We start from the raw sequence: 16,740 nt of genomic DNA on the forward strand, positions 1-16,740 counted from the left end.
TTGAATTGGTGCTCGATTATTATCGGGTAGGCTTGTGAAGGACGTCTCTTCTACGTTGAGTTGCAATCGCATGTGTTTTGAAACAATTTGAAGTCAAATGTCAAATTGAGTAGCCCCTGGCCTGTACGAAGAGCCCTACTGTCAAGCGCCTCAGAAGTCCGGAGAACCCGGACCAAGACAAGCCTTCTTGCTCCCCCTCCAGGTCATGCAGGGCCCATGTTCTTGCGAGCCACCAAGAAGAACGAGGCCTAGCAGTCGCCTTTCGTGTTCTGCTTTCGGTTCTTTTCCAGCTGCGTGTTGAAGTCCAGCAGAGCCAGACCCATTGTAGCAATACTTGACTCATAAATTATATTTTACAAATGTGTTTGTGGTCTTCATTTCTATCCTTTTTTGTTTTTCGTTTCTGTCTGTACTTATGCTCAGCTCTTTTATTTATTTGATCATCTCATAATCATAATCATATCATAATTATATTAGATATCTATTACTTAAGATATTGATATTGTTATCTCGAAAAGAAAATGTTAGGATTATTTTATTCCTCCTCACCTATTTTCATTCCGTGATTTTCCAACGGGTTTGATCGCTGAACAAGTTTGCCGAACAAGATATGAAAGGTGAGACGATGCGCGCGTCCAGGCCGAGGCGCTGTGTGGGCGTGGCCAGACCCGGCGCTCCAAAATAAAGTGCGTCACATTAGGAGCCTACGGTCCTTCACAAACGGCTGTCAGGTCAGTTACTCTTTCACCTTACGGTTACTCAAGGGATTTGCAAGGAATAAATTGATTTATTATTATAGGTTTATAGGTTACGGTTGTTTTGCAATCCATCTTGCACTTCGGTTTGGTTTAACTCAGCCCTGACGTTTTGTAGACTGACTGGTGGTTGTCGTCATCAGCTGTCATATTGTTTCAAGATAAACGGAGACAGGCCATTTATATTTCATTATGACTTTATTTATATCTACTAAATATTTCTGTCCATCTATTTGTATTAACCTTTACCCCGTCAGTCACAATCTAAATTTGGGTGCTTGAGTTTTGAGTTTGGTGCGGACACGAGAGACACTAAGGCTGGGTTGCACCAACATGGATTAAATTAATCTTGGTTTAGGGTTAATCTAGGGTTAGTAAATCTAGGTTTAAAGGGTTAAATATAACCAGGATTAATATTAAACTATGTTTAAACCAGGTTAGAGTTTGGTGCAACACGGTTAACAGTTAAACCTTGAATTAATCCAGTTTAAGAGTTGAGAGACGACTAGACAGACAGACAGCAGGAGAAGACGGACGGACGGACGGACGGACGGACAGGATGAGCAGCGAGCCACAACAGTTTCACCATTGTGTCGTCTCTTCCATGTAGTCCTACGTCCTCAAAGGCAGTTCAGAAGGCATGGACCATGACTCCAGCCCACCAACGGTCTCCTCAAAAGAGATCTACCAGACCAAATTCGACGCCGGAACGTACTTGGGCTACTGCTATCAGCCAGCTCAGTCCCCGGAGCAAAGCGACAACTGGCGTTTTGTGAAGTTTGTCCTGTCCCACCTGAGCCGCACCTTCTCCTCAGGTACTGGGGACTGGGACGTCTGACACTGCGTTCTTCTGGTCACTCACTTTGATAAAGAGAAAGAGAACCATTATATCGGGGCGGATGGGATGGCTTGATTTTGTGGTTATTAGTGATGTCACTCTACTACAGGGTCAACCAGTTTAGCAACAAACTATCAATCTCACAAATCGCTGCCAAAGAGGAACCACCAGTTGTGTCACAGAAATGATCTTCTCCACTGAGCTTTGCACTTTCTCGCGGCCGTTTCTGTTAAAAACGGGTTAAGGGGCGCCCCGGTTGTTCACTGGGTAGAGCGCGTATACCATTTAGTCCTGATCGCAGCGACCCGTGCTCGATTCCTGCCCGTTGTCTTTTGCTGCATGTCCTCCCCTCTACCTCCGATACCGCCCTGTCGATATATATCTACAATAAAGCATACAAAAAAAAAAATGGATTAAATAAACCATGAGGATAACACAACCACACTGTGATTGAGTGTCAGCATTTCAGTCAATACACAAGACACAACAATACTCAATTCATTGTATTGTTTTGTGAGCAGCTCTGTCGGCTCCTCATGTCCCTGTTGTACCTGCTGCTCCTCCTGACTGTGCAGGCCAGTACAAGGGCCAGAGGCTGATTGAAGTGGGGACGGGCCCCACCCTGCACACGGTACTCAGTGCCTGTGCCCACTACCAGGAGATTGTGCTGTCGGACTACACAGAGGTCAACCGCAGGGAGCTGGAGAAGTGGCTGCGCTCCGAGGAAGGCCACTTCGACTGGGGGGCCCACATGCAGTTTGTCTGCGAGCTGGAGGGGACCAGGTATTGTATGGAGGACGGGGTCATGCTGACCACCACCTCCCAGGGGAAGAAGTGGAAGACAGCCCGATAGGAGAGCCAGATGTCTGGGTCAGATGCTGTTTTTTGGTCGGGAGGCCTTCTGAACACTCACTCATTCGCTCACTCACTCACTAAGAACCCACTCACTAATAACACACTCACTAAGAACACACTCACTAATAACACACTCCCTAAGAACACACTCACTAATAACACACTCACTAAGAACACACTCACTAATAACACACTCACTAATAACACTCACTAATAACACACTCCCTAAGAACACACAAACACAAAGACACACATACACACGGACATATACAGACAGAGAGAGAGAGAGAGAGAGAGAGAGAGAGAGACTGGTCAAGTTGGTGATACATTATTGTTGTACGAAAGGTTCTAGAAACCATGCTAGCGAGCTCCATGGTGTGTTTACATATCAAACAATCGGCACACACAGAGTAAAAAAAAATGGGAATCTCTGTCTCCACTATCCACAAATGTGGTTAGATGACCGCTGTTGTCGTAGGTGGGGGTAGGGTATCAGGTGGAGAAGGACCACTTTAAAGCAGGTTGTGGGGGCTCCATCCGAATGTCTGGTAGTAGCGTGAACGCTGTGTCTCTATCATTCTCCTAAATCTCACATCGTTAAACTGTGACGCCGGCGTAACGTTCCATCATTTTTCCCTGTTCTTCCCCGCTCTCTCTCCTCTCAAAACGGGAGGACGCCCGAGGAGATCAGCGCCACGCTCCGGCAGAGGATCGGCCGGGTCCTGGCCTGCGACGTGACCCTGGACAACCCCTTCCACCCCGTGGTCCTGGAGCCCGCCGACTGCGTCCTGTCCTCCCTGTGCCTGGAGGCTGCCTGCCCGGACCGGGACTCGTACCGGCGGTCCCTGGGGGCCGTGGTGGGCCACCTGCGGCCCGGGGGCGTCCTGGTGCTGATCGGGGACCTGGGGGAGAACTACTACACCGTGGGGGAGCAGAGGTTCCCCATCGTGTGCCTGAGCCGGGACTTCATCGAGGAGAGCCTGGCCCAGCTGGGGCTGGTGCTGCTGGACTTCGCCACGCAGGCGGCGGAGAACCGGGAGCAGAACCACAAATGCGACTACGAGGCCTCGTTCTTCTTGGTGGCCCGCAAGAACATGGGCCCTGCATGACCCGTGACCCCTGTCCCTATTTAGCTGCACCCATATAGACCAATATTTATCACTTTGGAAGTCTATATTCAAACAGCTTTCTTTCTATTAAAGGTTGGGTATGGAATTCTTTTTTGGCATTTTGCAAAATTACTTGAAATCCTTATCATAACCCAATTACACCCACTGAGTTAGAAGTACTGACATGCAATTAAACAAGTCAATCATCTGTGGAACGGGCAGGGCTCGAAAAACTCCAGCCAATGATTTCCAGACCCACCGAGTGGCATTGGACAGTAAGTACGTCAATCAAACGGTCGTACTGCACTCCCCCTCCCCCGCACGACCCCTTCGTGCACGTACTCAAAGCTCGTGACCCAGAGCAAGCTTCTGTTGTTATCCTGCGGTAGCTACTGGAGCTGAATCTGTGTTCGCTCGTGCATGATTGCACGTCCATGTACTTGGAATGGGGGGAGTCGGAATCAGCGTTGAAGGAGAAGGGGTAGGACCATTTGAGCTGTGTATTTTCAAAATCTGCTGGCGTTTCGCATATCCCATACCCCACCTTTAATATTATTGGGATATTTCAATGTTATTGGTTTACATTGATTTCTTTGTTCTATGCCACTTCCTGACAATTTAGATTGTCAGGAGTCTTCAAACCTACACCTTATAAACTTGACTGATAATGACCTATTGACCCTGGGGGCATCTCACGTTTCCAGTGTCATAACCCTGAAATAAAACAGGCTATCATAAACAAGGTTGTTTGTCTGGTTGTACACGGAGCAATCCATCCATCTCTCTCCTAGTCGACCACGGTCAAGGTAGGCAAGAATTGTTGAGCTACTGAGGAGAGAGCTATGGAGTCTACATTGGTCACTAAATTGGCTTTCTCACTTTTTCTTTTTGCGCAACAGATTTAGTTTTTCTTTACATGTGTATGGTGTTGTGAAAGAAAACTTCAAACCTACTCTGAAGAAAGTGATCAATTTGAGAAGAAAGTGTTGAGTCTGAACACTTACTAATGGCAGCCGTTGCACAAGTCAAACATGTAATGACAAGCAGAGCTGTGTTCAATGTGAACTATCGTGTCCAAAAAACAGTTTGCTACGATCAAATGTTGTTCTTTAATAGATGCAAAGAAAATAGCTTCTCAGTAATTACATGTTATAAATGGTGGCACAGATTGTTGATGTGGACTGGATCATGTGACACACTCTGGTCACCTGATAGGTCCATGACACTGGCCCCACATGTTTGACCTTTGAATAGGTCCTACCAGGCTTCTACAGTGACAGTTACCACCGGCTAGATGGACTCCAGTATCTCCCATGCTGCATGAACCTGCTCGTCATGTGAATCTGTGTTTCATGAGCTTTCAAGAATTTGTTCAAACAGTAAGGGTGAAATTACAGCGCCAACCCAACAGAGGTCAGCAAAGATCTGTTGCTCGTGAGAAGCGGGACTTATTCCAACTATAGTAAGTAGTTACACATCCTTACAGACGAAGCTTAATAGATCATTAAATGCCAGAGGTCCCTGAAAACACACAATACACATTTTAAAAATAGTAATTTCTTCCATAGCCCATAGTCGTTTAAAACTTGTTCATGATGGGTCATACCGGGTTTGACTGATTAAGAAGTGTATCTTCTTGTGGGAATGAATAACGTCGTTAGTTATAGAGCTATGTAAACATACCTCAAGCTAAAGCTTTCAATCATTTAGCAATGTTATTGTCCCGATTGTATGACAGATCAATTAGGAAAGTAAACATGCAAAGACAATGATGGTTAGACACACGTAGTAGTATGTTTTATTGTCCAAAAAAAAAGGTATAACATTTAGCAATGCCAACTCCATGCTCGTTATTTTTTGCAAGAGTTTTCGCATTGTTACAGCTATACCTTTCCCGTGCAGTTAAGAGCGACCCTGCTTGACTGAAACCCTGCCAAAGCAGTGTTCAGACATACACACTTCCACTGGCATGCTGTCCGTTCATATCTATACATGCGCGGCATTTGAAAAGCTTCCATACAGGTGACTCACTGCAGATAAAAATAAATATAGGGGAGAAAGAAAGAAAAAACTACAATTAAACCAAAAGAAAAAATAACCGAGAAGCGATGTCTGGGGTATTTCCTAGGTTTGATGAGTCGTCGCGGTGGTACTGGAGGTGGTGGTGGTGGTGGAGGTGGTGGAGGTGGTGGTGGTGGAGGTTACAGGGGTCCATGCGGGTGAGTCACTGTGGCGTCGTGCTGCCCGTCCGTCCGTTCCCTCCCACGCGATCCCGGGGAATGATCCTCAGCTCCGAGCCGTGCTTCAGGAACACGTTGCCTGCAGACGCACAGAGGTTAGAAGTTATCGATCCACGAGATGTGGGTGTCACAGCGGTAGTCTAGCGGACAGGGAAGTCAAACATCAATAAATGAACAAATAAAAGACACATCATTCTCGGAATTGTGAAGAAAGATGTGATAAACTTTCTACACGCTATGTCTGCAATGAGATTGGGGCTTTTACGGAAGTTCAGCGAGACACTGAACTTCCGTCTCGTCGTTAATTACGAACTAGGTCGGCAGCCCAGGGAATGTTTTGAGTGTGCGCTTTGATGCTCGCTCTCACGCTCACTTTGAACACATGTCGTAAGAACTCAAGTCTGCTTTGTATTTTCTTTTTTAAAAAGCCTCCGCTGACAAGACTAAACGCATATGTCATGCAAAAAAACATTGAGAAAAACAAAAGCTTTGACTGACGAGTAGAAAATTGTTAAAATCAGGATTTACTGTCCCTTGGTCCACATGGTTAAAATGATATTAAAACCACAGGGCTTGAATTCAAAACCACGCAATTACGATCATAGTGGGCTTTTGACTCATCAATCACATGATTAATATGTCCCATAACACGACTAAATCAACAGAAAACGGCGGACTTGGCTTCTCTTCCCCAGCAGCTCTACGAGTCCCGTTCCTTCGAGCATCAGTAACCGTCTCCCGACGACAGACCTCCGGAGACACACAGCCCCCGGCAGACACCTAGATCATCTTCAACACGGGGCCGAGAGGATGAATGTGATTAAACTGCACTCCGGGGCCCCCGGGGGCCCCTTGTCCCCGCTCTGATCGAAATACGGCCTCCTCGTTACCATGGCGTTGTCACTAACGAGCAGCACGCGAGGATCTGAAGAGGCTTCAACGTCAAGGGAAGGAGAAAAAAACTAAAAAAAACAACCCTGCTTACAACTACTTGAAAGCGTGGCTTCCCCATAGGAATCACTGCAGAGCTTAATATAAACCTTTTTACTAAAGCTCCTAAAGGAAGATTCAAAGCACACATGGATACCTATCGAAGCTGTGGGTGGTTACATAAGCCAGGCAGGTAACGAAGTTGCTCTGGGCGGAGGGAGGGAGTATGCGGCGCCTATGCACCCAGCAGTACTGCGGCGGGATTATGTACACCTGCTGGCTGACGGATGTGGTCGTGTCAATCAATGGCCTGCGAGTGAAATCCGTCAAGAGGCTGTCTACTCTGTTCTGTTGCTAGGACTGACCTAGCAACAGAAGAGTCTGTCCCTCATCAGTGGACGACGTCCCTTTTGACAGAAATGACCTTATTTGAAGCAAGCGAGGCTCCCTACACACAGTGATGTCACCCCTGTGGAAATATGATGGACCGCAAATAAGAGTTGATGCGGAGTCAGGCTCTGAGGTGCGGCGCATCAAAGCGCAGCCAGGGGCAACCGCGTCGGCTTCTAAAGGCCGATATATGCTCTGTTTTAGACGTAACGCGTAAGCACGTAAGATACATAACCCCCCCTTGCGCGGTAAAATATCCCCCCTTACGTGCTTAAGTGCGTCGCCCAAAATTCCTGACTATGCGACTAAAACACTACGGCCCTACGCAGCTCGCAAGGACTGTGATTGGCCAGCTAACCACATCCTTTCAGGAGTCTCACATTTCCGGTTGTTCAGAGTGTGGAAAAAGACCGCTAACCTAAACTTAGCTACTGCTACTCTCGTCGAAAATACTCGAAGTGCATAAATATAAACAAGCCAGCGATTTCCACTTCCACGCCCACAGATTTGTTCGTTGCTCCCCCTACTGTTCTGGCGGAGAATCCCCTTGCAACACGCGCAATCCTTAAGGAACCTTAAAGGAACCGTAAATCAAAACTTGTCTAAAACAAGTCCCTTGTGTAAATTACGTGCTTACGTCTCTGCGTCTAAAACAACCCTAAATCGGCCTTAAGCCGGTGATTTGCATACCGTTTGTTCTGCAGCTTAACATCTCAATGTGCAACGTATTGCAAAACGGCCCAGACGATCCATACACCAGGTCAGACGGGTCGACTGTTAGAGGGTTCCTTTCTCGTGGAAGGTTTCGTGAGCCGTTTTGTCCGCACAAATCATTCGTTCTGTTTGACAGGTCAGCGGTGCGCAAGTAGGCTCGGCGTTCATCTCGCCTCTTTCGAGACAAAGGGGTTTGAAGAAAAAGAACGAGTGCCTTTCTTCCCTGCGATAGGAAAAGCTTCGACGGGAGGCGAGAACCATTTTGAGAGAGTCGTCTCAAGATAGCAGCTATTCTTAGACGGACACAGCATGAATGGCAGAGCGAGAAGAAAAAATGTGAAAGCCTGACTCGGGCTGCCATTAAACCACCCATCTCAGCCGGCCTTTATCTACGCCTTACACAGAAACCGTCGGCAGCCATTGAACATCCACCATGCGTCACTGCCTATGAACTTCAACTCGTGGCCCCTTTGAGTTAACGATGCCATTGGTTACAGGTCCATGCCTTTCGCTCAGCCTCCATGTTGCTTCCGCTACCCGATCTGTGTCGAAGCAAAAGGCCATAAAGTGAAGGACCAGATTGATACACCTCTATAAGAAGTATAAGCTCATTATATTGTTGAGAACAGCACAGACTACGGGGGGGCGGTCCTCTGGTGTTTCACTCATCCCCTTTTAATTCCACTGCGGCTCGCATCTGAAGATGTGTCAATAATAAACAGTGAACAACGCCAGCCAAACAAGCACCCTTCTGCTGTGACTAACGACACTTGCATTCGGCAGCCACTGTTATCCAGGACGACTTACAAGCCGGGCTGGGAGCCACCCAGGTGATAATGAATCAGGCTGATTACAATCTGAACCACGAGATCAGCCCTAATATTCAGACGAACCCCGACAGATGTACAGCCCTGCTAGCCTCCGACAGGCCAGCGCGGCCCGAGAGACATAGGGCCGAGTGGGCGTTGGTACACGTCACCCTGCACACATATTCTCTTCAGCCATGTGTAGAACCATACAACGTAATAAAGCCCAAAACGCCGACAGCGGCTTCGATCAATAGTTCCTTTGCAGTCACGCTGAGAGATCAGGAAGAAGGCGGAGAGAGAGTGAAGACTCACCTGCCGTCTGTGCCGGGTTGATTCCGATCCCATCTGCATGGGAGCAGAGAGACAGAGGGGTTTAGTCTACATTTTCAACATTTTCAACGAGTCCCGTCTCAGGTAGTAAGTAGTAAGTACTGGTAAAGGTTACCAGTACCACCCTTAACAATAGTAAATGCGATTTCGATTTTAGCGTTTTAACGATCAGAAAACTAATATAATCGAGTTGAAAAAAATTTTGGACAACTGGATACATATCTGTACATTATTTTAGATTTGAAACATATTTATTTGACCATTTTTTGAATTTTTTAAAGGCGAAATTACAAAAAGTTCCCAGTTACAAAGTGTTTTTTTGGGTGACACATGCTGAATAAATACATCATGTTTTCAAACTAAAAAATAATCTTTGAATAATCGTGATTTCCATATTGACCAAAATAATCCTGATTATGATTTCTTCCATAATCGAGCAGCCCTAATGGATACCACACATTTCGTCTGTAACTAAGAATACCAATTATGCAAAGAATGATTGTTTTTATCCCTTATAAAAATAAGATAAAGTACGCATTAATTCCAATTACAAGTATCCTATTATAAGGCCAATTACAATGTCATTAATAGAGATCCAGTGTTTGAATCCAAGCCCATTTTTCCAACGAGAAACCCTCCGGAGGCAGTGTCAAACCAGACCATAATACAGCAGCAGGGTATCGGAGGGAGCTCACCGTTTGTGATGATGGCGCTGGTTGCTGCGGGCACTTTGAACTGTGGGACAGAGACACACAAACGCATTACCTATTACCCGCTGGCTCCAATTTGCAGGACGATGTCGGAGGCTGTTACCCGCTCTTAAAACAGTCCCCACATAACGAGAAAACACACATAGCACTCCAGTGGTGGTAATTATGTGTCGATTTTTTACTTAGGACAAACGGGTAAACACAAACACACACGCACAGACACAGACACAGACAACACACACACACACACACACACACCATGTATTCCAAGCAAGTATTCTGTAAGCAGCGAGTAGTCTATCTTTATAGTACATTAAAAATAGGTGTTAACTGATTTCACAAATAGTCACAAATATGTTCACCTGGACTCTGCATAGCCTCCCTCCTAAATACACCCCTCTTATGCACTTATTGTACGTTGTACCTTCTGGCACTTAAAAATAGTACTTGTACTATATGCAGTGTTTCCCCTACCATTGTTCAGGCCTGGCGGGCCGCCAGGCCAACGAGCGCCCCCGCCAGGCCAACAACCGGCCAAAAAAAAAAAAAAAAAAAAAAACTGCGGTGTCGCGCGTGCGCAGATGATGCCCCATCATAACGGACAATCTGACAGCATTAAGTTATATCATCATTAGCATGGCACCACCAAAAATTGTATTGTAAATAAAATTAGTTGATTGTTAATAACGTGTTTATTGAATCATTATCAACTTGTGATGGCTAAGCAAGTGTTTTATATGGAAATAACCAACAAATACTCTAGCATCCCGTGAAAAATGCATAACAAATCACACTATCAGCTCTTACCACCGGGCCTAAAAAAAATTCTAGGGGAAACACTGATATGTATGTATATGGGGAATGGGTAGCGTTGGTTAGATTAATGATAAGCCATCTGTTTGAATAATCATGACTATAGGCTTCTTATTCCATTCAGATTAATATATATTAAAAGCGTCGCTGATATATTGGAGAATTTATTTATTTTTACTTAAATCACTGCACAACTCAAATAAGCCTATTGTATGTAGGACCTGTATGGATGCTTATATTCTAGATTACAGTTGTACGCGTCACAAACATGTTTCTACCAGCCTCCAAACAAACAACACAACCGTCACAATATCAAGGCTTACTGTTGGTGAAATCTTACCTCCTCAGCGGCAAACTTTAACACTGCGGTGAATGGGGTGCTCTCTGGGACGCTGAGTCTGTAACACACACACACACACACACACACACACACACACACACACACACACACACACACACACACACACACACACACACACACACACACACACCATGAATCAACCACGAAACACACAGAACACGGGCTCTCTACTAACTAGCAGCTGTTACATTGAGCAGCCTGCTTTAAAACAAGAGTATACAAAAAGGACGACATCCCATCCCACAGATACATAAAAACAACACGGGGAATATTGATCAATTGGACCAGCTATTAGGTTGACAGTGTACGTTTAGGCTGCACGTCTAAGATAATGTATGGCGATGAGCTGTAAACCAAACCATTAAATACATCCATGAATGACCACAGCAAGACACAAACCGGTGTGTATGATGAGCTGTCACTAGACTTACACTTTGTATGGTAGTCGAGGATCCGACGTCAGTGTGATTTTAAACGTTACTTTAGACCTGAAGAAGATAAGTATATAGCGTTATTAAGAGCTAGAGTCTGAGCCCAGAAATGGAACATGTATTAAAGAGCAAATCTTCCAGAAACGGTTTGAAACTCACATCTTTTCTGGCTAGATGGATTCCTCACCACAGTACACACAGACCCGGAAGTCCAAAGGACCCGAGTAACACGTCATCACTCATTTTGAGGGATGTATTTATTTATATTAGCGTTTATAACAAACTTTTTTTCAATACACGCTTGTTAAAATGTTCTCCATAGAGAAAGTAATGTTTTTAAATTGAAAATAAATGTATTTAAGCTGATGTATTACATTTCTAAACGCAGGCTTTACCGTAATGGACCATTGCATGCGCCTTTACTTCTTTGCGACGGACTTTTTGTCATGCTTTCCCCTGCAGATATTGATATTGACTCAGCGAACATAAAATACGGTAAGTCCGAGGAAAAATTGTTATACTAAGTATTATAAGGAATACTACGTTTGCCGTATCAACACGCACACAGATATGTGACGGATTTATTATGCTTACTTTAAGCTTTGTGTAGGCTACATGTAGGCCTATAGGATAAAAGTTTCACATATATGAATCGAGCATTGCATTAACACAATGGAATAATCTCTTCGTTAACATTTATTGGTAAATTTATTCCGGATTCCCCTTATTTAATCAAGGCCTTTAATTGTGTGTTTTCAACCTGTCTGAATTAAACTCAGTGTTGATGTTGACTGCTATTATATCATGTCCTTTTAAAAGAGCTACCTTCTCAATCTTTCCTGTGCGTTTGCGTTACAAATTTATGTTCATTTATTTATCAGGTATGCCTAACGGTTAAGTAGAATAGTATATGTAGTAGCAGAGCATCAGAAATTGACTGATGTTGCAGCCGTATCACCGTATCAGTTTAGGTCTAACTTTAGATCTGTTTATTTATTGTACCAAATGTCCTAAAAGCAACGACAAACTATATAATTATGACGACCAAATATATCATAGCAATTAAAACATACCAAGAACCAACAAAACAAACACAAATCTGAACCCAGTCAAAACCTCCCAGCATTCCACGTCCCTGTTTCTGTTTTAATGACACATCGAAACTGAAACTAATTGACAACAGGGATAATGAATGAGGAGAATCCTCAGCCTTCCAGGCTACTTCATTCTTCATGTTCAATGCTGCTATGTTGTTATGAACACGTTCTGTAGCCTATTCTCTATGCAGTTCCGCTGTGGGCCACTTGAAGCCCTTCAAGCCCGTAACTGTGATTAAGGGCTTTACTTGAGGTGACTGGTACTGGAAGCAGGAGTCAGGGGGGACAAATGCAGAAACATAACAAAGCATGCGTGTTTGTTGACCAATTCTGTCCAGCAGTGTATTTGGTGCGGGTGAACACACTGTATGCTAATTCATGTTGTTTTCTGACAGACGGCCCGTGCAACACAGCAGGAAATCAAAGAGCCTGCACTGTTTGACGATGTGTTGCAAACCTTCCCTCACGTCCCAGGCCAATTTCTATTTTGGATGAAGCATATCGGAGCCTTTACTCTTACCCTGAATAAACATCTTAGGGAGCCGAGTGGTTTGTGACGTTTCGCATAACCAGGTGTGTGTGTGTGTGTGTGTGTGTGTGTGTGTGTGTGTGTGTGTGTGTGTGTGTGTGTGGTGTGTGTGTGTGTGTGTGTGTGTGTGTGCGCGCGTGTGTAAGTGTGTGTGTGTGTCTGTGTGTGTGTGTGTGTGTGTGCACGCGTGTGTGTGCTGTTTTTTCTCTTGCAAGACGCCTTGCCGTTTGGATAAACATTTTGACTTGGAACTTATGAAAATACAAATGGTAAAAAATGCTTTTAATCATGACTCACAGCGTTATTGTGATTCTCGGACAGGGCGTAAGAGGTATTTGAGGGGATGCTGTTAAACACATTTCCCCCTTTAAAACTGAAGTTCTGTTTCAGAACACCACTAAGAAAAGAACACAAGACTAAACATAATACAGAACTAAAGGTTCCCAAGTGACCTAAAATAAGAGAAGAAAGTTATCCCAAAGAAACTGCTGAACAGCACAAACAGATAGTGAATTCAATGTTTTAGCAGAGAAACAAGAAAGCTCAATGAAAAACGATGTACTAAATTATTCAAATGTAAATATACATTAAAGAGGTCCAAGACAGGTTTGCCAGCTAAATGTGTATTTATTTTAAGTTAAGTTAAGTCCTTTATTCATCCCTTTTTAGGGGAAATTCTTTCTCTGCTTTTGACCCATCCGGGTAGCCGGTGAAACACATACTCTGTGTTAACATACCACAGCTAAGTCAGTCATGCGAAATGATCCCCCCGATAGGCTCCTAAGTATGCTCGCTTCACACTAGGGACCCGTTCCCTGTCCATTTTGCGCATGGATCTAGAAAGGTCTCAGGCTCCAAATAGAAGATGAATGGTTTGAGACGTTACACGGACACAAAGCGTCTGACCTTTTTGCTGCGATCACTGATGATTCAGCGTGGGAGCGGGAGGACTAAGTGCCTGTTCTCACCTCGGCTACACCCACACCTACGAGTGCAGACGGGCAGAAGAGATTGTGTTTGACCTCTTGCCGATTAGAATTGATTTCAGCCGAAGCTGAGGTCAACATCAACTCGGTTTATCGACAGCCTTCTGCCTTTAAGTCTTTTATGTTGACGTAAGAAAACATTGGAAGAACTGATTGAATTTTGAGTAAAATGTACTGAATGGCACAGTTTCATGTTGCATTTGTATTTATACAGTTTTTATATAAGCAATCATGTCTATTAAGCGCAGATAAGATAAAAACAACTTTCAGAAGGTATAGCTCTAGGGCCCAGGACCACAACAACATTGAAGTGCATATTATTTTTAGTTTGATCCAATAATAAACAATGTATTTTCATGTTGAAACATTGCTGATTAATTATGAATTTCGATTGCCATTTCAAAGCAATTCAATGTCTTTGAAATAATACAAAAAACATAAAATCTGCAAACCAAATACGGTCATTGCTAAATCTCACTTGATTTGACAACCGGGATGCTACTTTACACGTTGGGGAATCGCATCAGTTATTGTTTGTTTGTTGACTGAAGGACTTGCACTGCTGTGTCAAAACAGAATCATACCCATAATTATAGCCTTGGTTTAGTTAATAATGTCTGTATCGTGAAAATGAATTTCCCTTGACGGTGTGCTTTCTCAACCTCTGTCCTCAAGGCAACCATTTAAAGCAACACTTGTTTAGTTAAATCCTTAAGAAGCAGAGTCTGTAAACAAAATCTATATTCAATCTTTATGGCCCCTATGCAACTAAGAGCAACGCTCCATTTTCTCTGTGGGTGTTGTAAAACATTTGTATTCCTGTGTATTTATTTTTAAATTGACATTTTCATACAAGATTCTGTATGATTAAGTTATTCAATTAACTTGAAAGTTGCTCTTTAAGTTATTACGCAACATAAAGCACTTTAAGCACAAATGGGATTCTTATGGGCACAAAGGCCCATTTCCTGGAACTCATCCCAACGGGGGTCTTTCGTTGGATACAAATATCTGCTTCACTTCTTTGCTTTTGTTGTTATTTCAAACACTGGTGTCAGATTGCTTATTCAACAGGCGTCTGCAGGAATACCAACGGGACCTAGCTTTTCAGAAAGTGGGATACTCTGTCACAGTGCCTATGTAGAGCTCCACCACAGCAGTATTGAGAGAGCGCTCTCAGCAAAGCTAGATGTCAAACACAAAGCAATGAGTTACAGTTGACAAATACAGTTGAGTCAGTGAAACACCAGTGCAGGCATGTGTCATAACAACCTTTTACAGCCCTATACCAAAAGTAAGAACAAATACAATTTGGTGGTCACATATAATTTTGATTTATACTTACATTGTGGTATTGAAGAAATTAAACTACTGGTACCCTGACCCTAAGAGAGCAAATTATTCATTTTTGGAGAACTTCAGGCTCATATCTGCTGAACATTTCTGTTTGTCATGGACAGACTGGATAGGTCTGCCTGTGTCTCAAGGGGTTGCAGGATTCAGCCGTCTGAACAGCATAAAGGGAGAAACGTGTGACATGCAGGCCTTAATTATCTATGGGTGTACTGTATATGTGTGTCTGTGCTTTCACATATGTCTTTGAGTGTCTGTGGCTGTGTGTGTGTGTGTGTGTGTGTGTGTGTGTGTGTGTGTGTGTGCGTCTGCGTGTGAGTGTCCTCATTTCTAAATTCAGACATTCCCAGCATGACGTCTTTCACACCTTCACACCTCTTCACCTCGTCCTCTTCATTCTGCTGTCTTACTCTCTCTCTCGCTCTTTTCTCTCACGTTCTCTCTCTCGCTTTCTCTTATCAGCGTTAAATTTGTCTTTCTTATCCTCCTGTCAACGTTCCATCACCCGTCATCCTTCGCTCTGCTCAGCTCTCATTCATCATTGGCTCTTATCGTCTTCTTCCACTCCCCTCAGCATCAGGACCGGCCAGAAGGATGTAGACAGCGCCCTGCATCAATCACAGGGGTGATGATGGAACACACTCGATAAAAGTCAAATGCGATGCATTCGACACTTGGAATCTGAAGGAGTAATCAGGCTTCCCTCAAGGACAATAAGCACGTGACGATGAATGGAGAGAAAAACGACTTGGAAAGCAGAACTGAAGTCTTGTCTATAAATACAAGGCCCATAATTATCAATATGAGAACTTAAGAACGGACGGTGATGAAATCACAACAACTCATTACGGCGGTAATGAGTCTGGTATCAGATAACTTGGATTGTTCCATTATATTTTTCAAAATCCGATGAAGAAAACCCTCATTAACACGAGTGCAGAAGTACTGAGCAATCAACACAAATTAAATACAAATTATTTCAGGGATAGATTAGATTTCCCCCCCCAAATGAAGCTTAACTCTAATTAAACACGTCGCGTGGGTTTTCAAATCGGAAACAGATGTGCGTCCCTTAAAGGCACCCAGTGCAACTTTCGAGGCTTAAAAATAAACATTCAATTTCTAGTCTTTTTTACACGTAGTTTCAATAACTCCATACCATTACATACCGACATTTAAGCAGCAAAGATGAGACGTCGTTGTGTGGTGAGAACTGATACAAAATCGATAACAACAACAATGCCGCCATTTTCTTTATTTTTTGTAACCTACAATAAATAAAGCAGGCTTCCAGTCAATGGAAAAATGGCTTCTCCCCACCGGCGATTGTTGTTGTTTACGATTTTCTATCAGTTCTCACCACACAACGACGTCTCATCTTTGCTCCTTGAATGTCGATATGTAATGGTATGGAGTTATTGAAACTTACTACGTGTAAAAAAGACTAGCAATTGAATGTTTATTTTTCATTGAATGTTTATATAAAGTTG

General features: G+C 43.8%; 2 protein-coding genes across 3 annotated transcripts; one reads left to right on the plus strand and one right to left on the minus strand.

Moving 5' to 3' along the window:
* The first annotated feature begins 658 nt into the window (after positions 1–658).
* Positions 659–5,107, plus strand: zgc:64002 (uncharacterized protein LOC393330 homolog). The gene is made up of 4 exons (XM_060057512.1): positions 659–731; positions 1,366–1,570; positions 2,169–2,376; positions 3,122–5,107. Exons 2-4 carry the CDS (start codon positions 1,396–1,398, stop codon positions 3,555–3,557), a joined length of 819 nt encoding a protein of 272 aa, XP_059913495.1. The 5' UTR covers positions 659–731; positions 1,366–1,395; the 3' UTR covers positions 3,558–5,107.
* Positions 5,108–5,326: 219 nt separating this feature from the next.
* On the minus strand, positions 5,327–11,522 carry ufm1 (ubiquitin-fold modifier 1). 2 transcript variants are annotated; one of them, XM_060057514.1, is made up of 7 exons: positions 11,445–11,522; positions 11,286–11,342; positions 10,834–10,891; positions 9,666–9,705; positions 8,953–8,985; positions 5,758–5,876; positions 5,327–5,715 (listed from the first exon to the last, which is right to left on the minus strand). In XM_060057514.1, coding segments are annotated over exons 1-6 (285 nt in total). In that variant the 5' UTR covers positions 11,447–11,522; the 3' UTR covers positions 5,327–5,715; positions 5,758–5,781. The 2 variants fall into 2 exon arrangements, with proteins under 2 accessions (XP_059913497.1, XP_059913496.1); XM_060057513.1 differs by lacking the exon at positions 5,327–5,715 and adding an exon at positions 8,232–8,373 and having other exon boundaries at positions 5,737–5,876.
* Positions 11,523–16,740: the final 5,218 nt, after the last annotated feature.

This window comes from Gadus macrocephalus, chromosome 7 (assembly GCF_031168955.1).
Source record: "Gadus macrocephalus chromosome 7, ASM3116895v1".
Classification (NCBI taxonomy): Eukaryota; Metazoa; Chordata; class Actinopteri; order Gadiformes; family Gadidae; genus Gadus; species Gadus macrocephalus.